The 26,645-nt window shown below is 34.2% G+C and overlaps 1 protein-coding gene across 1 annotated transcript; it reads right to left on the bottom strand.

The window, feature by feature from the left end:
* Positions 1-12,373: 12,373 nt before the first annotated feature.
* Positions 12,374-23,772, bottom strand: LOC110720627 (probable receptor-like serine/threonine-protein kinase At5g57670). Its single transcript, XM_021899672.1, has 9 exons — positions 23,366-23,772; positions 23,046-23,164; positions 22,796-22,914; positions 21,998-22,497; positions 20,094-20,348; positions 14,332-14,489; positions 13,986-14,207; positions 13,368-13,517; positions 12,374-13,233 (listed from the first exon to the last, which is right to left on the bottom strand). Exons 1-9 carry the CDS (start codon positions 23,502-23,504, stop codon positions 13,072-13,074), a joined length of 1,824 nt encoding a protein of 607 aa, XP_021755364.1. The 5' UTR covers positions 23,505-23,772; the 3' UTR covers positions 12,374-13,071.
* Positions 23,773-26,645: the final 2,873 nt, after the last annotated feature.

Below are 26,645 nucleotides of genomic sequence, written 5' to 3'. Positions count from 1 at the left end.
CTAGATCTGCTTGCACTTCATCCGTGGGACCAGTATACTGGTTCCCCGTGAAATCCATCAATCCAATCACTTCATCAGGTTGTACCTGCGCAATCTCAGAAGACATGTTAAATTCATCAAAAATGACATGGACACTCTCCTCAACACGAAGAGTCCTTTTATTAAAGACTCTATATGCTTTGCTGTGAGAAGAGTATCCAAGGAAGATTCCCTCATCACTTCTAGGATCAAATTTATCAAGCTGGTCCTTCCCATTATTATGCACATAGCATTTACATCCAAAGACACGAAAGTATGTGATGTTGGGCTTTCGACCTTTAAGAAGTTCATAGGGAGTCTTATTTAACTTTGGTCTAATGAGACCTCTATTCAATATATAGCAAGCAGTGTCAACAGCTTCTCCCCAAAAACTCTTTGGGAGACCACTCTCAATGAGCATCGTCCTTGCCATCTCCTCAAGAGTTCTATTCTTCCTTTCTACAACACCATTTTGTTGAGGTGTTCTAGGGGCTGAGAAGTTGTGATTAACTCCATGTTCCCTACAATAATCAATAAAGTTAGCATTATCAAATTCAGTACCATGGTCTGATCTTACCGAGACCAGCTTGTGGGTGAGCTGGTTCTCCACTTGTTTCACCAATGTTACCCATTCTTCAAACGTTTCATCCTTTGTGTGTAACATCATTACCCAAGTGTACCTAGAATAATCATCAACCATAACACAGACATATCTATGACCTCTTCGACTTTGTACTCTCATGGGACCACACAAATCAATGTGTACAAGTTCGAAGGGTCTGCTGGTACTCAAAACAGTTTTAGGCTTAAAAGAGATTTTGACCTGTTTCCCCCTTACACATTCAGAACAAACTTTATCAGCTTCATACTTAATGTTAGGAAGGCCTACAACTAAGTCACGTGTTTTAAGTTTGTTTAGAAGTGTTAGGCTAGCATGTCCAAACCTCTTATGCCAAATCCATTGATTATTGTCAGAAACAGCTTTCAAACAGATGGACTTGTCTTGAGGGATTTTATCTAAGAAGGTGATGTAAACATCATGCTTCCTGGTTCCCTCACATACAAGTTCTCCTGTTTGTGAGTTAACTATGTGACATAGGTTGGCTTGAAACTCAACTATATTACCTTTGTCACATAATTGAGAAATACTCAAGAGATTATGTTGCAAGCCTTCAACATAATAAACATCATCTATTGCGTTAGAAAGTGTCTTACCAACCTTACCTAAACCAGTGATGGTTCCCTTGCTGTTATCCCCAAAGGTGACACTTCCTCCATCAAAGGCCACTAGTGAAAGGAATTGATCTTTATCCCCGGACATGTGTCTTGAGCAACCACTGTCCAAATACCAATAGGTGTCTCCCTTCACTCTAGCCTGCAAGAGCAAATCAAACATTAGTTTTAGGAACCCAAACATACTTGGGTCCCTTTTCAACAACATTAACATCTTGTTGATCCTTTCTTCTCCATACATATTTTACACCCTTGCTGTTCTTATTAGCACTAATTTTCTTAGCTGGACATTCATGCATTTTATGTCCATTTTTACCACAATGAAAACACACATGCATCTCTTTAGTCATGACATACTTGCCTCGTTGATATTCTTTGATCCAGGTGGTTTCTCTGGGAGACCAGTTAGTCCTGGTTCTCTGTCTAATATAACCAAGACCCACTTTTCCTCTGTTTCCTCTTGATGAAGTCAGGTAATTTAAGGATTCTTGAGCATTCAATAATTTGTCCACATGTCTATGACTATCATTAAGTTCTTTTTCTCTGGTTTCAAGTGTTTTAGTTAACAATTCGTTTTTCTCTTTAAGAAAATCAAAGTTACTTTTTAAAGCTTCGAATTGTAGATTAAGCTTTGAAACCATAGAGTCAATAGACATGTCAACAACCACTGGTTGCTTGTCCTTTTTCAGTTGATTGATTTCCGCATGCAAATCACAAATATTACTTTCATACTTATCAATCGTATTACTGACATCTACACTGGTACCTGTAGGGGAAACAGTGAACTGTGCAGCTTTAAGTGAAGCAATTTCCTTGTGAGAGTTTTCCAGGTTGTAAGCCAATGTTTCAAAGGCCTTCAACAAGGAAGTTCTAGTACACGAATTTGCTTTACTTATAGCTACTGAAAAATCAAGAGTATCACTAGTGGTTGATAAGTCTCTAGGGAACCAGGAGGTCAGATCCTCTTCACCATCAATTGGTTCAAACGATCTTTCCTTTTCTAGTTCCACTTTACACTTGTCCAATTCAACCTCTAGTTCTGCTACTTGATTTTTTAGTTCATAACAGACTCCTTCTAGATGATCACAACTAGCAATAGCAATATTACATTCACCACGTTTTTCTTTTAATTCTCTTTTGCAAGTTATGTATGTTTCACTTAGTTTATAGCATTCATCTAGTAAGGAATCAATACAAGCAAGCATATTTTCTCTATCATATTCATGCATATCTTCTCTAATTTGCTCTAAGCTTACCTTGCGTTCATGTAGTACATCCTTCTTTGCCATAAAGCATTTGTTGAATGTACTGGTTCCCCCTCTGGTTCCTGGACCAGTGCTGTTTTCCTTGATGTTTGTAAAGGCAGTTAGGCAAACATCTGAGTTGGGTGATCCTTCTTCCTCATCTGACCCTGAGTCAGAGTCTCCCCACATGGAAGCTATCATGGCATTCTTGTATGCTTGTTTATCTCCGGATTTAGACTGTTTGTCATTCCACTTAGGACAATCTCGAATAAGATGTCCTTTTTCTCCACACTTGAAACATCCTGTAGAAGAAGAATTAGAGTTAGATTTTTTATAGTTTTTAAAATGCTTACCTTTGAAATTCTTTCTTTGATCTCGAAGAGATCTCTCAAATCTTTTTGCAATCATGCTAATTTCATCTTCATCATCTTCTACTGTTCCCTTAAGCGCCATGCCTCTTGCTGGTTCCTTCTCAAACTTAGAGTCAATCAGCATCTCATGAGTCATAAGGGAACCAATCAGCTGTTCCAGAGACAAGGTAGACAGATCCTTTGCTTCATATACTGCTGTTACCTTGGCTGTCCATGCATCTGTTAAACTACGCAATAATTTTCTCACAAGATCCTCGTCAGATAAATTTTTACCAAGAGATCTAAGATCATTTACAATAGTCATAAACCTACGAAAGCAGTCATTGATTTTTTCATTTTTATTCATGGCAAACAATTCATATTTAGACATGATTAAATCAATTTTAGACCGTTTTACCTCACTGGTTCCCTCAAACGCAAGTTCAAGGGTGTCCCATATCTCCTTAGCACTACTACAGCCAGAGATACGATTTGTTTCGGTCTCACCTATTGCTTGTTGTAGTATTGACATTGCCTTAGCATTCTTTTCCAGCAACTTGTAATCAGCAATGACCAATTCGCTATCCTTCTTGGGAACCTGGTTCCCCTCAACATCTGTCTTGAGAATGATATTAGGACCATTTTTAACTACGAGCCAGCATTCATAATCAATACCCATGATAACATTCTGGATCCTGTTCTTCCACCAAGCATAATTATTTCCATTAAACTTGGGTGACTTGTTGTCATAACCGATTGCACTTAATTCTTGAGTACTCATTCTTAACTCCTCTAGATGTTACTCTTTCGAGAAACTTAGGCTCTGATACCAATTGAAGGTTCAATGGGCACTCAAGAGGGGGGGGGTGAATTGAGTGTTAAGTAATCGATGGCTAATTTTGCTTCTTTTCGGATTATGTGTGAGGAACCAGTTGTGCTGGTTCCCGTACGCAGCGGAATATAAATAAGCAATAAAGAAGACAACAAATTTAACGAAACAAAGCAATAAAGAACACAACAAATTTAACGAGGTTCAGCCAACTCAGGCCTACGTCCTCCTATCCTAAGTTCTTTATTAATCTACTCCGAAAAACAAAGACAAAGAACACTCTGCTGTTTCCCTACTCCGGGAACCAGCAAACCCCACACTCTACTCCGAGTGTGCTCTCGACTTACACTCGTAAGCCCAATGTGTTTGAACTCACAAACACTCACCCAGCCTTTAACCCCTTTGTTAAAGACTCAATACAAGAATCAAGAACTCCCCTTTGATCTCACTTCTACGAAGCTAATTAAGAGAAAAAGTTTAAGTACTAGAATGCTCTTGTATATGACTTGATGAATGGGATTAGTGCTTAAGTATATACTCTCAAATAATTGCTCTTTTAATTTCTGGAGAGGCACACGAAATATGTGAAATAAGATGAGTTTATATAAGCTTAGATTCCTAAAACCTAGTTTCCTTAAATCACACAATCTTAGAGAATAAGATATAATGTAATTTTAGGAAAGTTTTTATCTTATTTGATTTAATCACAAAGATAGAATCAATTAAGATAAATACTCCTAGATTTTAGGTAACCAAGAATATTTCATCTTATTTCCAGCTGCACAAAATATTTTCAAGATAATCTTTTCGAAAAAATCTTTTTGTAAAATCTTTTTCCAAAACGGCAGCTCGAATACAGTGAACCTGGTTCCCCGACCTGGTTCCCTGAATTGAAACATGTTATGAAACCTGTTCCAACTTTGTACCAGATTTCATATCATACTTCAATATACTTTTAAGCACTTATATAACCCAAACATGCAAGCATACTACGGAGCATATTACATGAAAACCTAGATAACATATTAAAGCATAAATCGTCTTTTCTTCATGTAATCTTCAAGACTTGAATCTTCCTTGAATACTTCTATTATGAGCAAACAATCTTTCTTCGAAATATCTTCGAAAGGCTTCTATGCTCCAAGTCTTGGAATCAACTCAACTACTGCACATGTAACATGGTTAATGCACAATAAAGAGTATGTGACTGCTTTACCACGTAGCAACCATGGAAACAGTACATACTGGTTCCCTACCAGTACATAACACTTTTATCATATAACTGTTCCCTGTATAAAGACAAGTTAGTTCAATAAGAAAACTCATGTAAGTAATAACTTGTCTGGGGAAACAGTGTTCTATGTTAGCTGGTTCCCCCAACTGTATCGAACACTTTCAAGGACCTGTTTCCCTTAGCTGTTTGTCATCATTCAAAACTATCAATCAAAACCTAAGGGACTCAACAACTTCGTACGTATTTCTCTAAAAACTTCTATATTTCAAGTATTATCAATAAATTAAAAAATCGAGCATGACTCGGGTATTATCTAGTAACTAATACTAAACTATCAACCGCTGATGTCATCATTTCCCAAAGCTATACACGTGGCGCTACCTCATAAAAAAATTTCCCGCTCAAATGTTAAGCCCATCTATCTATATAGCTAAACTATATTAGAGATTTATTTAGAGGGAATTTTCTCTCCTAAACTCTATTTTTTTTCGCTTAGATTTTTGCAGAATTATTGATGTGTCTAGAAAATATATACTGAAATTATTTATTTTATGATGGACTTTTAGATCACATTTTTCATGAGACTTCTATATTTAATTTCAATTACCATCATTAAAAACCAAGCATGGCGCGGGTATTATCTAGTGGACCTATAAAATTTGGGCCACATCTAATATTTAATATTTTCAAAAAATAAATTTTTAATCTTCAATATTAATTTCCTAAAATAAGTTACTATTAAAACAAAGATGCTGAAGCAGCACCTACGTATCTAGAATTTTCGTTGTACAGTGGTTTAGTGGGATTTTCGGGTGATGGTTAGGTGGTACATTCTACAAGACTAACTATAATGTTGAGTACGTTCACTAAAGGTTTACTTCTCTGTTGCCATAGGTTAGAGATGGTTGATTATGCTAGAGAATAAAAGCTATTATTAAACTTTAACATCAGTTTGTACTTTTAATTGATCGTGTTGGTCATCTAACTAATTATCTTTTATATAAGTCTTATTTGTGCACACAACAGCAAGAGTTAAGAAAACTACTCATATATATCTTGGTAGAATAATATTTACATAGCGGACTTCACACATATATTCTGAGTGGAATAACTTTATTAAACCTAATTTATTGAAGTTCCAACTTAATTACAATGATTTGATCGTTCAAAAATGAAATAAATTACATAAGTAAAACAACAGGGTTATCATACATTCATACGTCAACGAAATTGAGATTGGTACGTCAGTAACGAAATAAGGTTTACAAACAGATTGTTAGGCAAATGATGTTTATATGAATCATTTTAGACCTAGTATTTAAGATAATGCATTGCCTAATGTTCCCCTAAATAAAATTTAAATAAATAAATTATAATTGCATTGCCTAATGCCTGTTATAAACCAGCTTTGTCCTTATTCTTTTTTAAGCAAACAGAAAATCATGTCATTAGTTAGGCATTAATTATGAATTATGATAAATACATCACATGAATGCACGATAATACGATTTTAGAAAGCCATACCTTTGTCCTTTCTCAAATACGAAGTACAAACTTGTGAAATTGGTTGTGTGCTTGTGTCCCTAAACAAGAAAATGGAAAAAAATAAAAAATAAAAAATTATGACATATTGTAGATGACATATGCATGTATTACGTAGATTAAGATGGTAAATTAGACTGGACTTTAGTCTTTAAGTCGATACACATAAGTGGATCGAGTTCATTTGAGTCGAATCATATCGGGGCAGCTAGAAATGGCACGTAGATTAAGATGGTAAAATGGTTTAGTTTGACTTTGAGTCATATTAAATCATTTTAAGTTGATATTTGAATTGAGTTGTCAAATCAGATCAGTTCTGTAATTTTTGACACATTTAATCTCACTTAAATAGCTTATCATATATGTGTTGGCTCAATATTGACCTATACTTCAATACACATATGTGCCAGCGAAGTTCTTCCCCAAATTTGATTAAAAATAAAGTTAGTACTTCCTCAAATATATGAGGTGAATTAAGCTCTCATCCTTTCTAATGTGTGCAAACTAACATATGAACATAAACATATGTTACACAAAATATATACTTCCTCTGTTCCTGATTAGATGACAAGTTTCTTTTATCACGTTTGCCAACGCACAATTTTAACGATTTATATCTCCCATTATCAACATTGTAAAATTATAAAAAGTGAATATTAATAAAATATTTATTAAGACGATTCAAACAAAATTCCACATGATTATATTTTATCGTAGCTACAAATCACAAAATCTAGTCAAAGTGTTATTTGTGAATAGTGTAAAAGTCAAACTGTGTCATCTAAAAAGAAATGGAGGAAGTATAGTCTAACTTAATGGTATGTCGCGTACATGACAGACTCAAATAATCTTTGTGAGTTTCTAACTTTCTATACACCGGAAAATATCCCCTACGTGCCATTTCTAACCATTTTAGAGGGTTTTTTTTTTTTACAAGAATTTTAGAGGTTTTTTCCATTCATGGGAAAAATCAGAAATTTGACCAATTAGTAATATTAAGTGGGCCATGACATTAATGGTTTAAATCTAGGCATAAGACACTATGATCAGGACAATGATCCAAATTACCCAAATAATGTGGGGCACTTATAGAAAAATTCATAATTGTAGCCAAATAGGACAGTATTACGATAGGAATTGACTAGGAATACTACTATACTAGAACTAGCTGCCAAACAGCATACAAAACTTCATTTACGTTTTATAATTTCTCTTGTTTTAGCTGTCCTAAATTACATGTATGAGTCCTTTTCAATACTTTAGATATTAAATAGAATTGTAAGAAATCAAGTCAATTTGGGTCAAGGATTTATTATATTGCAATATTGCATGACCTTGCCACCTTATATATACGAAGATGCATTGCTCATAAAGTCATAATATTTAAATGATTATATTATTTCTTAACGTATGATTGGATTGAGAATAATAATGTATTAGTAGGGTAATAAAAGTCAAACTAAAGAAAATGAAAGTAAATAATCAAAAGGAAAGATATATGAGATAGTGATGGTGTAATTCTAAAGGAGGATTATGTAGTGATGTTATGGTGACTACTAACCGGTGAGAGGTGAAGAAAATAAAATTATTACTTTCGTTTTGGGGATCCGATGATAATTATCGGAGGGCAAAGTGAGGGTAATACCTTCATCTCTTTCTTTTCCTCATGTTACAATTGCCTTATTTTAGTTGTAAACACCCTATCTCAAATAACATCACCTCTAAGTACTTTATATATATTTTCTCGGCTATTTTGACTTTTATATTCTTTTAATTTACTACCTCCAATCCAAGCATGATCTTAAATTTTCTCCAAACCTGGCCATAGCTCAACCTTAGCTAGACGTTATGAAGTACATTCATAAGTAGTGCGAAGGTAATCATCTGTATCGAACAATAATATGAATATATAAAGTACAATATAGTTTGGAATTACCATGCCTCTTATGGAATACATTTGTAGGAGTACACATTTCTAGCCATCCAAAAATACTTGTTTCATTCATTTTTAGTTGTTACGGTGTATGTTTCCATTTATACATTTGTCAATAAATGCATGCATAATTACAACCACTATTCATTTAATTAATCACTAATAATAATATCTCATATGATTGTACACTTAATTAAGAATACATCACCAATGACAATAAGTTAAAGTAAGGTGTGTAAACAGAAGAATACATCACCAATGATAATAAGTTAAAATAAAATGTATAAACAGTGTAAAAATTAAAGCGTTGTAACCCATAATTAAACAAAGGAAGTAATACAATTATACAATGGTTGAATTTTCAACAGTAGGCCAGGGATCGGATATGGGATGTGGGGAAAATTCATAAGAGTAATAAAGAAAAAATAATAAAGACGAAAAAAGGTGTAATTAATAATGGGGGCAACGAAAATAAGCTGGCAAGAATGAGAGTGATGTGTCAATTGAAGATTTGTTGGTATTTTGCTACTTGCATTTTGCAGATCCATCAATTTAATTATTATGTCTTTGATTTTATGTATGCATGTGAAATTAATGAGGATGAAGAGATAGATATCAATGTACTTCTCATCCATAAGCTCTTCTTTGTTAAGCTACGACAACAACTGTGATACCAATTTATCAGGTGATTGTATTTATATTTATAGTACCCCTATCATTTTGGTTTCCAATATTATTCATATCCAACTCAATTTCATTGAACAATGTCTCACCTTAAAATTTTAATAAGCCTAAACTAGAAAAACTCGAACTTGACTCAAAATATAACTATTTGTCCTAAATTCCTTATACTCTCTTGATTGACGTTGATTCAAGACGAATACTTATATCACGCCAAACTAAACTTGATTCTGTAATTGGTAAACATATGCTAAACAACTCTAATATGGCATGACCCAAAAAGATTTAAACAGATGGCACCGTTTATAAGTCTTATATATTTAGTACAAAGCACCTAATTAGCATTATTTGTACCAAGTATTGAATTTAAACATTTCCAAACTACGGAATTGGCTTATGGTAGAAATGAACAAATGGGCTTATGCTCACTATCCAATGAAGAGGAGTCATCATACATGGATAAAAAGTTTACAAACCTAAAAGAAATTTAATCCAGTAATTGATATTAGAGATCAAGTTGAACTATTAGAATAATAGTTTATTGGACGCTATATCAACCAGATGATTAAATTAAAGGCCATTCTTAATCTAATTCCATCAGAGTATCGAACATCTTAAATGAGGATCTACAGATGACAAATAAGATTTACTATTCACTTTTAGAAGTTTTTCTTAAAAATCCTTACTAAATAAAAGTCTTTTATTAACCGATTACGAAGAACCCAAAGTTCCTTAAATGAATTATTCACAATCTATCAATCATACAATTAGCGGAATCACGGGATTTACTTACGCTCGTGCATTTTACGTTACATCTTTTTTCCCTTTCCATAAATAGTATCCTTACCACTGACGTTTTTGCTTAAAATATTATGGAGTATCTTTTAATAAATAAGAATATAATTGCTATTTTAAGTAAGTAATCTTATCAAGGTTGATTCACTGTATATGTCAAAGCCAAGTCCACGTCTACATTTGATCTATCTCCTGCAACCCAAGTCCGTTACGTGTCTGCCCTAAGCCCCTAATTATATAATTAATATTATTGAATTAATCAATAATTATATGATATATGTATTTTTTTTTTATTGGATTGCAGCAAAAATCTAACTGTAATTGTGGTTGTGTGGCACATGCATCATGCCAAGATGTACCAAGTTATACCCAAATTAATCAATAATAATAATAATAATAATAATAATAATAATAATAATAATAATAATAATAATAATAATAATAATAATAATCTAGGTTGTTTAACTTCGTACCTGGTCGTGTTGTGTCAGTTGCAGCTTAGCGGAAGCGGGACAAGTATAAGGGCGCGTTGCAGGGTTATTGGCTATGATTTTCTTCCTTTCTCATTTTCTTCATTGGGGGAATTAGAGAAGAAGACTGTTGCGTTGCTGAAGGGGGTTCAGGCGTTCGCTAGGACTCATGATATTGACGTGCAACTGCTCACATCTTCAGCAGGATCGGGTTCGTTATAGCTAGAGGGGTGGGGGCCCAGATTGTATCTTGACTTCCCACTAATTTCTTATAAGGTTTTTCAGACTCATTCGAAAGATAAGGTTTTATTTGTGTTTAATTTAATCTCCGGTTGTGCCGGGCTACGATTGATTATGGCTCGAATTCGGGTTACGGAATCAGCACAAGAATTTACTTTCTCACAAAATTGCGAAGTGACGACGGATTCACTCAAAAAGTTGTATGAGACAACGAATCGAGAATGTGCCGAATTGTTGTATTTATGTATTTGGATTCTTAGCCCTATCCCGATTATTCTTGTTTGATTTTGTTGAATTTTGTTTTCATTATCGTTAATTGTAGATGTCATATGACTTTAATTAATGAAATTTAGTGTCTTTTAAAACTTCTTTAAAAAATAATAATGATAATAATAATAATAGTAGTAGTCGTCGTCATCGAGACTGGATGTGTATTTAATAGATATGAATGTCCTGTAAAAAAAATAGATATAAACGTCTTGTATATTACTGTTTATTAAATCATCAACATGTCAATCATTTGTAGAATTGACTTTCATACGTAGTACTGCGTATAATTTTTGTTGTGAATCTTGTGTGATGTATACAAGTTTTTGCTAAAGTACTTGCTTTGCCTTAAAAAATAGTAGCCTTTTTAATTGTTTATGGATCAGAATAAATCATTACACATCCAAAATAAATATGTGAATTCGAGGCTCACAGAAATGCTTTATTCTTTATTTATTTTTAATCGGGTATTGCATAAATTATCATACTAATAAATCTTAACTCTTACCAAATAAAAAATTGTTGTCTGATATGAAAGAAAAATTCAAAATTATCCTACTTATTTTGTACCACCAAACAGCAAAGGTAACTTTGCCCCAATAAAATACGTAGTAAATCACAGTCGGATGGAATAAAGGAAAATAAATAAATTATAAAAGCTTAATTAGAATGGGGTAGGCAAGAGATTAGGCTAATGTTCCATCTCATGCCTTGGAATGTAACTTTGATGATAAGCACACCTGATGAACTGGTTTTGGCTAGCTAATTAGGCTGCTAGGTTCGTAATTAAGGACAATTAAAAGCTTAGGAATCGATATTATTTATCAAAATTCCCAAATATACTGTAAATTGTGATAGTAATTGAGCTATGCTTAACCATAAGAACTGGAATTAGGAAGCAATCTCACGACCCTAATGATTGAACCTCGCAAGGTAAATGATCCGCACGTTGTTGGTGCAGTGGTGATTGGGGTTGCACTTGGTAGGGAGAACCGCATGTTCGATTCCCCGCAATAACAATGGGGAGGGGACTTGAACCTAACCACCCAAAACTGAGCCCCGAATCCGAATTAGCCCAAAAGGTGAATTGGATGGAACGCCAAAAAAAAAAAAAAAAAAAGGTCCATACTCACTTAAATAATAAAAAATAAATAAGGTTAACACAATAGCTCAACAGCCTAAAAGATCAAAGATACAACTAAGTTATACGGAGTAAAGAGTTGGCTCGCATCAAGAGTTGGGTAATCACTGGGCCTTAAACACATATTTTAAGCTGTTATAAAGAAGCCCACTTCTGCAAATGGCCAAAAACATGTTGGGTTTGGATTGTTAGGTAGCCCTTGCGTTTTGCCAAACGAGATCTTGCTAATACAAAACTAACAACAATCAAAATTAGTCTATGGTGAGCTAATTGATGTAGTGCATTAATCTAGTTTATGTCATTCATACAAAATAATTTGTCAAGGGCCAGATTAAAGAATCTAAGGATCACTTTCAAAATCAAAAGAATAAACAGATGGTTAGAGTTTTAAAATTGATTAAATGTTCTACCAAAATTAGATAAAGCGAGATGTGGTATGTCATTCCAAATTAAGAAAATACAATAATTTGTGTATGCGTAGTTCCTTTCCAAAATCGAAAACAACTTGCAAAGGTAACAATCATTGTTACCATCTCTCCCCTGCAAGGCTACAACTCTTTCTACTTCCTTCGTTCCTTTAATATTGTAAAGTTGTAAATTACAAAAATATCATTAATAACATGAAGAACATGTGGATCATCTGATATGTTGATCCAAACGGCCATATTGCCTCTTTGTTCTTATTTTAGACTTGGTTTTCATTGGAAAAAGTTTGGACAAAATTAACTTAATAAAATACACACTTAGAACAGGGGAAGGGAAGAACTTGATGTATAGCTAGCTAAAAATGATCAATGTACTGCTATATAACAAGTATTAAGCTAACAATCTTACACTAATTTATTATAAGTACAAAATATAGCTAGAACACCCGATAAAGGAACAATTCACCACTACAAATTAAAAAAAAGTCACCCTATCTCACAAAAAAAAAAAAAAAATATTGTAACATAATTTGATGCGATATTTTTCCCATAATGCATTTCCTATGTAAAATATTTACAACGGTCTTTGATACATGACCATTGCCTTCAAAGCCCCTAAAACAATAAGTTTATTTACTTATTATATCATAATTAGAGCTTATAAATCTTCTAAATTTCAAGTTCTGCAATTGCCTTTTCTAATTCCTTATCAATGGGGACATTATAACCAAAAACCATAGAATAATCATCTATTTCGTCCGATGAACTCTTTTGAACACCCCATATTCGAGCAATTTCAGAATCTTGACCTTCCGATAACAATTTCAACACCTACACACATACGCAACATAACCAAATTAAGATTTGACGGGAAAAGAAAAGAAAGGAAATGACTTATATCATGTTATCGCGTAATTTAATTGGTTTTTAACCTTAGGGATTTAATGTATTATAGTTTAATTTACCTCATTCATCGACGGACGCCATGTAGAGGAATGTCTCACACAACAAGAAGCTGTAAGTACAATTTTGTGTAATTGTTCCGTATCATATTCACCCTTTAGTCTTGTATCAACTAGCTCTGAGATTTTCCCATTCTCCATTAATGGCATAGCCTACAATATTATAGAGACACAATCGTAAAGTAATAATAAATTAAAAAAAAAACTTTGGATTTAACAAACCAACAAATCATGTTTGACAATTAATTTAACGTAGACTAATTCACTTAGCTTGTTTGAATAATTAACAACGTTAGCAAGTTCTATATATTGACTTTTAAAGTGAGTAGACGAAATTAGTTGTTACTCACATGCATAATAATAACATATTTACCATATTATAGGGAAAACAATCAAAAAAAAAATCACTCTAGTGGAAACTTTTTATTTTGGCAAAAAACTTTCACCAAACATGTTATTCTCCGATTTACACTAATGAAACAAAAACAAGTAAAATTCAAAAGACATTATAAACCCGCAAAAAGCTAATTACCAAACATTAAGCAAAACCATTGCAATGGTTAGTGTTAATAATCATCTATGCTTAATTAGTAAAATATAATTATGCTTGATTATAATTACCCATAATAGAAGACTTTGTGTGGAAGAATCAATAGGTCTTCGACCGGTAATAATCTCAAGAAGAAGAATGCCAAATGCAAAAACATCGGTCTTCTCATCCACAATTCCATGCAAGAAATATTCTGGTGCTAAGTATCCAAATGTCCCTTCTATTGGTAAAAATGCATTTTGGTAACTTGATTTATTGCTAGGGACCCACTTTGCTAGTCCAAAATCTGTAATCTACATAACCAAATAAATAAATAAATAAATAAAAATAAAAATAAAGACATGATTAGTATATTGTATTTATTATAAAACTTTGCTTAATAAACAATTTAAATTGTGGTTGGTAGTATAATCTTACTTGTGGCTCATAATCTGGTCCAAGAAGGATGTTGGAAGCTTTGATATCACGGTGAATGATCCGATGTTTGCAACACTTGTGCAAATAATGGAGTCCTTTTGCTATACCTATTGCTATTTTGTATCGCACTGCCCATTCTAGTGACTTGCTTTCGTCACCTAGTAAAAAGAAAAAAAAACCTTAAAAAAGCATCTAAAAATAGTTGTCACATGTCTTAATAAAGTCGTAATCTTGCAAAAATCATTGATTTTTTTAAATATGTTATCCCTCTAACAAAAGTATACTACAATAGTTAAATCGTGGTTGTATGACATGTGTTGTGCGACAGCGGAAGCAAAGGTCGAAAACAAACAAGAAAACAATAAAGAAATTCAATGCAAACAATAAGAACAACACCAAGAATTTACGTGGTTCACTATCGATGTGATAGCTACGTCCACGGGCACCGAGATCGAATGATTTCACTATAAACTGCAAAGATTACAAAGATGATTCTTGTATTTCTCAAGAACGGCTCTCCCTCTCTCTCTCTTAACCCTTATACTAATATTAGGGAGGTTTTATATTAATCCCTAAAATAAAAGATACTTGGGCAAAAAGATAACATAAAAGATAACTTTAAATCGTAAAATCCGCGTCTCCGCATTTTTCCTTCTCCGCCCGGTCAGACCGGGCAAGGTCTGCCCGATCGGGCGCGAGAAGAAAACTCCATACGAATGCTTCAACGTATCCAACCCCCACCGCCCGGTCAGACCGGGCAATGTCCGCCCGATCGGGCGGACAAAGCTACGAAGTACGAGTCACCTAATACTTATCAACAATCTCCACCTTGACGAGAACTCGTAGTCAGCAAACGACCCCATCAAGACATAGTGGAAAAACATCTCAAGCCAAACCCGATGCAAGACTCATGCATAAGCCATACATCCCGATAAGTCTTCAACCAAGACCCATCACATACTCGTCTCCAAGTATAACAACTCATAATGCTCCACCTGCATCACAAGCCCCGGGCAAGCTCCACCTTAAGGCCAACACACCTACACCAGGAGCTCCCCAACTTCGCCCCTCAGGGCCTACTACATCACGTAGTAATCAATATTTAGCAAGTCTAAGCAATGTTTAAACTTGCTAAACGGAACAGGCTTAGTGAAGAAATCAGCCGGGTTGTCAGCAGTCCCAATCTTCTTCACCTTAATCCTCTTGTCAGTACGCAAGAAATGATACCTGACATCAATGTGCTTCGTCCGATCATGGTGTACTTGATCTTTAGCTAAGCAAATCACACTTAGACTATCACAATACACTGTAGCAAAATCCTGTGCAATACCCAGTTCACCTACTAGGCCTTTGAGCCAAATAGACTCCTTAGCTGCAGAAGTTAAAGCCATATACTCAGCTTCAGTAGTTGACAACGTAACTGATGACTGCAATGTAGACTTCCAACTAACCACAGAACCACCCAAAGTGAACACATAACCAGTCACAGACCTCCTGGTATCCACATCAGCTGCATAATCAGAATCACTGTACCCAGTGACCAAGCATTCCCTACCATTCCCGTACACAAGACCAATATCAGTTGTCCCTCTCAGGTAGCGAAAAATCCTTTTCACCCCTTGCCAGTGTTCCCTCCCAGGTCGAGCCATAAACCTGCTTACAACACTAACAGCATGCGCAATATCCGGCCTAGTACAGACCATAGCATACATCAAACAACCAACCGCATTTGCATATGGAACTCTAGACATATAAGACAACTCCTCCTCTGATTGAGGTGACATAGACAAAGACAACTTACAACTAACAGTAGTTGGCGTACTTATAGGCTTCGATTTTTCCATCCCAAAACGAGACAAAATCTTTTCAATGTAGCTTTTCTGAGTCAAGAAAAGCTTACCTCTAGCCCGATCCCTGTAGATCTCCATACCCAAAATCTTCCTAGCTGCACCCAAGTCTTTCATGTCAAACTCCGAGTTAAGCATCTCCTTTAATCTAGCAATATCAGATTTATTCTTTGTGGCAACCAACATGTCATCAACATATAACAAAAGATAAATCATGGAACCATTATCCAGCTTACTATGATACACACAGCAATCATATGAATTCCTGTCAAAACCTTGTGAAACCATAAAAGAATCAAACCTTTTGTACCACTGTCGGGGGATTGCTTAAGTCCATACAATGACTTTAGCAATCTGCAGGCATAGTGTTCCTTTCCAGGAACTTCGAATCCTTCGGGCTGCTTCATCAGAATCTCCTCCTCCAAATCGCCATGAAGGAAAGCCGTTTTAACATCCAACTGCTCCAGCTCAAGATCAAAATGTGCTACAATTGACAATAACACACGGATAGAAGTATGTCGAACCACAGGTGAGAATATCTCAACAAAATCAACCCCTTCTACCTGACTGAACCCCTTAGCAACTAGCCTAGCCTTAAAACGTATTTGCTCAGTTTCCGACAACCCTTCTTTCTTCTTGTAAATCCATTTACAACCCACAAGCTTCCTCCCTTCCGGTACTTTTACCAGTTCCCACACTCTGTTCTTGTAAAGAGACTGCATCTCTTCACCCATTGCGGCAAGCCATTGCGCAGACTCACTACAACTAATTGCTTGTTTATATGTGGCAGGTTCAAATGACTCTACATCATCAGCTACACTCAATGCATAACCTGTCATCGCATCAACACAGCAATTTCTTCCCTCCATCTCTTCAATCAATCTAACAGGCTTCTTGATAACTCGTTTAGGCATCTCAAGAATGGTGTCAGGTTGACTAGATGACCCCTGATTAGATTGCTCCACCTCATCCCCAGAGTTAGAATGAGTAGGAGTAATCTCAGGTTCAGGAGTACCCGGCACTGGAACATCAGCATCATCATCAATATATTGTACCCGAGGTAAATCAGCAATGGTAGACTGATGTACCTCAAGTACCCCATCTGTCTGTAATAAATTGTCTCCTTCCCTTCTCAAATCTGAAATCTCTGCATTTTTAATTGAATACATGGTGTTTTCATCGAAAGTAACATCCCTACTAAGAATGACCCGACCCTCCGAAGGTGAAAAAATTCTAAACCCCTTCACACCATCCCCGTACCCAACAAAACACCCCTTCTTGGCTCGTGGATCCAGCTTACCCTCAATAACATGATAATAAGCAACACAACCAAAAATCTTCAAATTCGAAAAATTAGGCAACTTACCACTCCAGATCTCAAACGGAATCTTGGAATCAATTCCAGAATGAGGACCCCTATTAATGACATAACAAGCTGTTAACACAGCTTCACTCCAGTACCTCCTCCCAAGCCCTGCATTAGAGAGCATGCATCGAACTCTCTCTAGCAGTGTCTGATTAACCCGTTCTGCTACACCGTTCTGCTGTGGTGTCTTCCTGACAGTATGATGCCGACCTATACCCTCATCTGCACAGAACTGATTAAACTCGTCTTTGCAAAACTCTAGCCCATTGTCCGTTCGTAGCTTCTTGATCTTCCTTCCTTGTCGATTTTCCACCAAAGCTTTCCATTGCTTGAAAACTTTGAAGGCCTCATCCTTTGACTTAAGCAACCTAAGCCATGTGTATCGGGACTTGTCATCAACAAATGACACAAAATAGTGGTAACCTCCCATACCTTCAACTCTAGATGGACCCCAGCAATCTGAATGGATGTAATCGAGCACTGCATCAGTAATGTGAGCACCCTTGCTGAACTTTGACCTGTGTTTCTTACCAAACACACAATGCTCACAAAATTCAAGGTTGGCAACCTTGACCCCGGATAGAAGACCCCTCTTGGACAATAGCTGCATCCCCTTCTCCCCCATATGACCAAGCCTCATGTGCCAAATCTTAGTCATCTCCTGGTGAGATACAGATGCGCAAACCGCAGAACTAGGCAGTGTAACACCCTCAAAAACATAGAGGGTGTTCCTTTTGATACCCTTAAGTACCAACTCAGAACCTCTGAAAATACACAACTCCCCATCTGAAAACACACCATTGTACCCCAAGTCATCCAGGGTACCCAATGAAATCAGATTCTTTCCTAAAGCAGGAACATGCCGTACATTAGTCAAAGTTAACCTCCGCCCATCAACAGTCCTCAACCTCATGGAACCAATACCTGTGACCTTACATGGAGCATTGTTACCGACTATAACCATGCCCCCATTGCGAGGTTCATATGTATCAAACCAATCTCGACGTGGACACATATGGAACGAACACCCTGAATCTAGAACCCAGTTATCAGATAAATCATCAGACCTAGCAGAACTGACTAATGCTAAATCTTCCTCTGAATTATAGCTCTCATTCGGTTTCTCTTCAACTACAGCAGCCTGGGACTTGTTTTTCCTCACCGGACAATTATTCCTAAAGTGACCCGGTTCTTTACAGTAATAACATGTTTTAGTAGTAGTTTTACTAGATCCATCCTTGCCGTTTCCAGCACCCGACCCAGCATTGTTCCCCTTGTTAAACCCCTTATTCTTTTTAGACTTTCCGGACTTAACAAACAACCCACTACCATTATCCCCATTATCACTCGTAGCTTTCATTCTGAGTTCCCTAGTATGAAGTGCTGCCTTCACTTCTTCTAAGGTTATAGAATCCTTACCAACAACAAAAGACTCTACAAAATTCTCAAAGCTAGACGGTAGAGATACAAGTAAAATCAACGCAGCATCCTCATCATCAATTTTAACATCTAAATTACGTAAATCAAGCAAAATAGAGTTAAGTTTTTCTAGATGTTCCCGTAAGGAAGTACCTGACTGCATCCGGAGGCTAAACAACCGCTGTTTCAGTAATAATTTGTTGGTCAACGACTTAGTCATATACAATGACTCCAGCTTCAGCCACAATCCAGCCGCCGTTTCCTGATCAGCCACCTCCGTGATGATTTGATCATCAAGACTAAGTAATATGGTAGAGTGTGCCTTCTCTTCCATAACTTCTAACTGCGGGTCAGTCGGTCCATCTTCTGACTCCGAAGTAGTACTCTTTGGAGCCAACGGACGCCATATCTGCTGTTGTTTTAACAGAGCCTTCATCTTAATTTGCCATAGCCCGAAACTATTTTTCCCGGTAAACTTCTCAATTCTTATTGTTGAATCTCCTGCCATTGTTATCTTCAAGAAACTCTCCAAGGATTGAACCTGAGCTCTTGATACCAATTGTTGTGCGACAGCGGAAGCAAAGGTCGAAAACAAACAAGAAAACAATAAAGAAATTCAATGCAAACAATAAGAACAACACCAAGAATTTACGTGGTTCACTATCGATGTGATAGCTACGTCCACGGGCACCGAGATCGAATGATTTCACTATAAACTGCAAAGATTACAAAGATGATTCTTGTATTTCTCAAGAACGGCTCTCCCTCTCTCTCTCTTAACCCTTATACTAATATTAGGGAGGTTTTATATTAATCCCTAAAATAAAAGATACTTGGGCAAAAAGATAACATAAAAGATAACTTTAAATCGTAAAATCCGCGTCTCCGCATTTTTCCTTCTCCGCCCGGTCAGACCGGGCAAGGTCTGCCCGATCGGGCGCGAGAAGAAAACTCCATACGAATGCTTCAACGTATCCAACCCCCACCGCCCGGTCAGACCGGGCAATGTCCGCCCGATCGGGCGGACAAAGCTACGAAGTACGAGTCACCTAATACTTATCAACAACATGTATCTTAGTTATAATGAGTTTAGACAACGTGACAATCAAAGAGTTAAAAGGTGAAATTACCGTGAAGAGCATCGAAGAGGTTGCCATTAGAAGAGAAAGGGAAAATGAGATAGAGACCATTTTCGATGCAGTAACCAATTAAGGAAGCCGTGTTAGGATGAGAAACTTGAGTAATAATACCCAATTCAATAAGAAATTCCTTCTCTTTTTGTGGATTAGTGTTGTCTTTGGCTAATCTCTTCACTGCTATGCTCTTTCCATCTTGCATATCTCCTCTATATACCTCCGAATATCCACCTTGTCCTATCATTTTATCTGCATCAATTTTTAACGACCCAATATTAGAAACTATTTAAACTTTAGTAAACATATATATATCGCATATATATAATAATACAGATTTATTATGTCGGATAGTTTTCAATGAAATATGGATCTAATATACGCAGTAATTTTCTCGTAGCATGCATGCATCCTAAGTAGTCTAATATGGAGTATAAATTAAAGGTTGGTTTTTTTTGAAAAATTGTCATCATTATTAAGAAAATTTCTTTAATTCAATACTATAAAGAAACCTACTTTGTATTAAACCAATATATATATTAATTTAATGTGAATTCGATATAGATGTTAATTTAACCCTGTCTCTTTAGGTCTATTATTCTTAAATTTTAACGTTAATTGTTAGAATATAGGCAAAATTAAAATACCGATTATCAACCAACATTACATTATTTCAAAATCAATGATCTAATTATTGAATGGAAAAAATTTAATTCATGATCATGCGCCCTCTATATCTTATATTGATAGAAAGAAATAAATTTATCGTAGAATTTTTTTTATTTTGTAAATTGGTAATGATGCAAGAAAGAGAAGAGGGTTAGAAGGTTTGAGAAAATCACGAATTTCTGTCATTGCTTGTAACACACACTACCTGTCAACTTGATGTTATTATTGTTTATAAACAACCCTTGTTTATGACACACTCAAATGGACATAAGATTGCATCCAATATACTAGAATGACCAAAACTTAATCCCTTATAAAATTCGTGGGTTTGTGATGTATGCAACTTTAATGGAAACCGATAAACTACGTATAAACAACTAGTTCGTTTGTTCTAAATTGGTATTAGCTAAAAAATTTATGACAAAATTATGTGTTGATTGATATTAATTGTTTTTGTTCATAATGCTTGATCTCTATTCTTTTTAGCGTTTTATGCAATTTTTTTTAAAAGAAAAAAAAAACCATAAATTAAAGGTTTTTGTTAGTATATTATGGTATAATTTAGAGGCCTTAGTGGTAGATTAAGACATTAATTGACCTTTTGCTAAAGTGTACACGGAGATTTCTATTTTTTAATATAGTGGTCAATGTTTATAGATGTCGGTAACATATTAAATTAATGTACCATGAAAAAAGAATGCACCACGTCCTAATGGATCCATTTTTGTTGTAATAATGATGCATTATTTTTCTTAAGGTACAATAGGAGACCCTTAAGCATCTAAAATGATGAAGACATTCTTGCCAATGATGATAAATGTCCTTTGATACTACTTTGAGAGGTACGTACGTAGCATATATATTTTGTGTATTGCCACTATTAGTTAGTGTGACATGCATTCGTGTTTTATAAAAATCGATAATTCTTACAGAGCGTGATACAATTGTATGTCATAAATTATATCAAGTGATTCAAAATCATCACCAAGTTATTTTTTTAATAAGAGTACGTATTAATTGATTCAAATTTTTATAGTTCTTTTTCCTAAAAACGTTCATATTTGAGGGTATAGCATATAGTAGTATCATATAAGATACGATAATCCTAATCATGTACAAAGTAATAATTATTCTGACTTGCTAAGCCAAATATAAGAAAATAAAAAACTGAACGATTTAACAAAAAATAATTGCTTAAGAAGAGAAAAGGCTAAATTGATCTATCATTTTACCTGGATGAAAATCTTTGGTAGCTTGCGAGATCTCATCATAGCTAAAGTATTTTAAAGAAGGTTGTGGGAGCTTTTCTACTCCACCAATGCTACATTTCTCATTATTTCTTCTCCTTCCACTTGACGTGTTCTTCAAGAAAAATGACGCTACGCGTCTCAAAGGGGACTCCTTATACTTGGTCGTTGTTGTTGTCGTCGTTGTTTTTGTTTTTGTTTTTACTGTTGTTGTTGTCGTTGGTGGTGGTGGTGGTGATACTGGTAAAGATGATTCGGAGTTGCTACTCGAATCATCAAAACTAGAGTTATCATCTTCGGTACTAGGAGCACTTTCCCCGTCAACACCATTCAAAACTGTCCTAGGAGACTTCTCTTCTAATGTACCTTCCATTAAGATTGATGATGAATCCAATGTTGCTTCATTTTCTAGTTGCTCAATTGAGATAATTGAGCATCCTTTTGGTGCATATTTCATGCAATACTTTGTAATTTCCCCTGCTGTTCTGTTCATTGTAGAATCCAAAATTTTATTAGTAACATAGATGATATAAATATGATACCGCGTATGTGAATAAATAATATTTCTCCCATCCAGCTGATTCACAACTATCATATTGTCCGACCTTCTCATAACAAAGTATATGAAATCACTTCCCTAAAAAAAACATCCTTTACCAAAATAGTCTTTTACAAAAGTACATTATTTCTCACGTCTCACAATGAACCTATATAATTAAAAAGTCCACATAATTGAAAATTTCGAAATCCAATCAAAAACCAGTATTCTGTTAATATGTTTACCTTTTTGGTTCAAGCTTTGATCCTTTGAGAACTAGAAATTCTGCGGTTGTTCTCTTAGCCTCGTCGATTAAACCACTCCCTATACTCGAGCTGTATACAACTCTAGCCTCCAAATGCACCTACAACATATCATTCAACACGATATAATCGAAAATTGGAAAAAGAAACACATGTAGACATGTAGTACATATAGAACAATAATAAAGCCATATCATATTGGATGATTTTAAGCAATTGGCAAAGTATGTACCTGTTTACACTGGCAAGTCTCGGCAAACTCTCCCATGACAGAAAGAACAAAAGATTTAGCTCGGCGAAATCGTCTATAATCTCTTGATTTAGGCACAAGTTTCTTAGGCTCCTTCCCTACTGTTACATATATACATACATTTCATTATAACAAGCTAATAGATCAATTAAACTAATTAAGGAAATTAAACAATATCACATTCAACTAATCCATACAAGTATATTAACAAGATAAGATATCAAATAAAAATTTGCATGAACTCAGCAAATTAACTAAAATAAATGCTTAAAATAAAACTCAAACATAAAATAATGACAAACCTATAACATGTAGTGCTATAATGGTGTCATTGGGATGAGAAAGAATGTTGATAGCCCAAGAAAGAAGATCTTTTGCATCATCAAATTCTAATGAAGTTGCAACTATTATTGTTGCTGGAGCTGTTGAACAAGGGATCATCACAATTTAATTAAAATAATAATGATGAAATTAAACGGTGTTAAATTAAATTTGTTACTTTGATTTCTTTTTGAAATTAACTTGGATTAAAATTATGAGAAGTACACGAGTGGAAAAGAATGAAGTTTGAAATTTTATTTATGTGCATGAAAAAGAGTAGATTAGGTATAGTGGGGAGGAGTGAGACCACCACCTTATTTGCTTGCCTCACTTACTAGTCATTCTTCTCATACAAGCATGTTTTTTTTTTTTTTTCCCCTTCTTTATTTCAAAAAAAAAAAAAAAAAATACTCAATCAATTTCTAAGAATGAATAACTAACAAGAAGGGTTATAACCACTTTTAATGATGATAATCATGTTTGATATAAATGACTAATTTTGGAAGTTTGAATATAGAAGGAAATTGAGTTGTACTTCATGTACAATCATTTTCCTTTCAAGAACTCAAGTAATTGGATTGAAAGTATTCAATATCTTATAGATTTTTTATACTTTAAGAGACATCATATATATGTTGATCATAAAATGAATGAATAAGGATGTATCTTATCTTACTGAAAAATAGAATAGATCAATAGTTGTATGTAATTTATCCGGAAATGTATGCCATATTACATATGTAGAGTTTATGGCTTAACAAGTTTTAGAGAATTTTATATTTCAATTGTAATTGGTGGGAAAAATGTTCAAATAATAAGAGGCTAAAAATGCATATAGGTAGTAAATAATTTTAAAATGAACATTATAAAACTTCAGACCTTATATAAGTATACATTGGTTTCATTCAATAACTACAAAGGTTTCCAAGTAAAAATTAACAAATTTACACCCGCCATGTTATAAAAATTTGTAGAAGGCTAGCCTCTAAGAACATGCACATTGTAGCACATAATAAGATGAGAAGTTCATCAACATGCAATAATGTCCTATATTATGTTTTCCACCAAAATATTCTATAACGTGTAAACATTATAAACCTAATAGTCGTGAATCTAAAAGATGATATAGTTGGCTAGCTAATAAAATATGATCAATTTATATATATATTGGGAGAATGGTTAAGTGTTACAGGTAGGGTGCTTTAAGGGGTAAGCAAAGGTGGTGGGATTACATTGCAATTGCATTTTTATTTATTTGATTATTTTTTCTTGCTATGAAAGCGATAATATTGAGAAAAGCCTCATCTCTTACTGGCTACAAATTATATGTGCGCAATTTTACTATTCTTTTCTAGGGTTTGGTAGAAGAAGAGCAGATTAATGATATGGCACTCAAAGGAATATATAAAAAAAGAAATAAAAATAAACTTTTTTTAAAAGGAAAATAATTTTTTTAATGAATGAACAGTTGGGAATAGAATGTAACTGACGCATATGATGAAGACTTTAGTTAATTAGTTAGATTGAGGGATAAATTAAATAATGAGGGAAGAAATAAAGGGGTGATTTATTTTAGTATGATAAGGTAAATGATTGCTCTTGGAACTTGTTTGTCTTAGACTACATGTTAAGTGTTGCACCAACACATCATCATTATTCTTCTTGTTATTATAATTATTATCATCTATAGATTGCTATTGTTACTATACAGATCGATTTGCCAAATGTTCATATTGGATTCTCTAAGTATTGATATTGAATTTTCTTTTTCTAAGGACCTGATCAATAAGAGCGATATGATTCATAAGCATTCAACATTGAGGGCATTTTGGTAATCTATGAGGATGAATTACAGGGGTCTACGTTGAAGAATGTAATAATAATGTGATTAGGTTTTCACCTTATCCAATTATCACTTAACATTTAATGTACTTGTACTCGAATACTCATGTTGTGCTAAATTAATAACGACTTATGGATCATTTCTAGTCCAAAATTTTCCATATATACTAAAGTAGTATAAGTCCCGTGTAAATGCACGGTTTTTACAAAATTTTATTACGAATTACAACACTTAGTTATTACTATAATAATTAATTTTAAAAATGAATTACATTACTAAACATAATAAAATAACTTCATTATATACAATACTTTAACAATAAAACTAAGGTCAATACCCGTGCGATACACTTTTAATCCCACACTTTGATAGGCACATGGGTAATTTACTTGATTATTTGTTTCAATTTTAGTGAATGGTGGAGAATTTATTTTTTGTTTTATAAGTACAGCTATACTATTGTTATGATTATAGTCAATGGGTATTTTTATCTAATATTCCTATAATATTAAACAAAAAAAATACATAGTTAATTAGTTATGTATAAATATATAATTTGATTAATTATTTAGGATTGCATATTTGTATCATATTTACAAAAAATGAGGTGCAATGTTAATAAAAGTATAGATTCTTTACAATTTCATTGATTTTACTTTTCACCGAAATTGTTGATGGGTTTATTCTTGAAAATAAAAAACAAAGTACAACATAGGTATATAATTAGACAGAAAAGATTAATTTAAAGTCATACGGAATATTACTACTTTAATACCCAATAAAAATGGTAAAAAAAAGATATGAAAATATATATTGATATAACATATATGGAAGAAATTTGATGTCAAATATAGAAGTTAATATTTGACAAAAAAAAAAAAAAAAAAAAAAAAAAAAAAAAAAAAAACATTTAGACAAAAAAATTTGTAATTAGATTATGACACGTGTCATCTCAAAGTTCGTCTTTAGTATAAAGTTATTATTATATGTAGATTGTTAAGCACTTAACTGTCAACAATATGCACAATCCAGGTTTTTAAGTGATTCACTTATTCTATAATTCAACCTGGGTTTATTAGCCTAGAGTTGTCATAGCTCTTAAATTCGGACTAAAGTGCAAAGCAATAAAAACATATAAAAAAATCTTATTTAATATTTATTTTGTACTCAATACAAAAGAATACTAGAATGATAATTGATAATAGGCTGGGTCAGGAAGCCCATGACATGCCTCATCTATCATAAATGTCCAGGTCTGGCCCAACTAGATAAGTCCATTTTGATATTATATGGTATTAGTGTTACTTGTTTCGGGGCATTCGGGCCAACAAACAATTTTGGCACCCTTATATGGTTCTATTTTTTTTTTTTTTTTTGACAGGAAATAGGATTTCATTGATAAAATTTAGCCAAACGGC

The sequence above is a fragment of the Chenopodium quinoa genome, unplaced genomic scaffold (assembly GCF_001683475.1).
Source record: "Chenopodium quinoa cultivar QQ74 unplaced genomic scaffold, ASM168347v1, whole genome shotgun sequence".
NCBI classification, from domain to species: Eukaryota; Viridiplantae; Streptophyta; class Magnoliopsida; order Caryophyllales; family Amaranthaceae; genus Chenopodium; species Chenopodium quinoa.
This window is presented reverse-complemented; position numbering and strand designations above follow the sequence as displayed.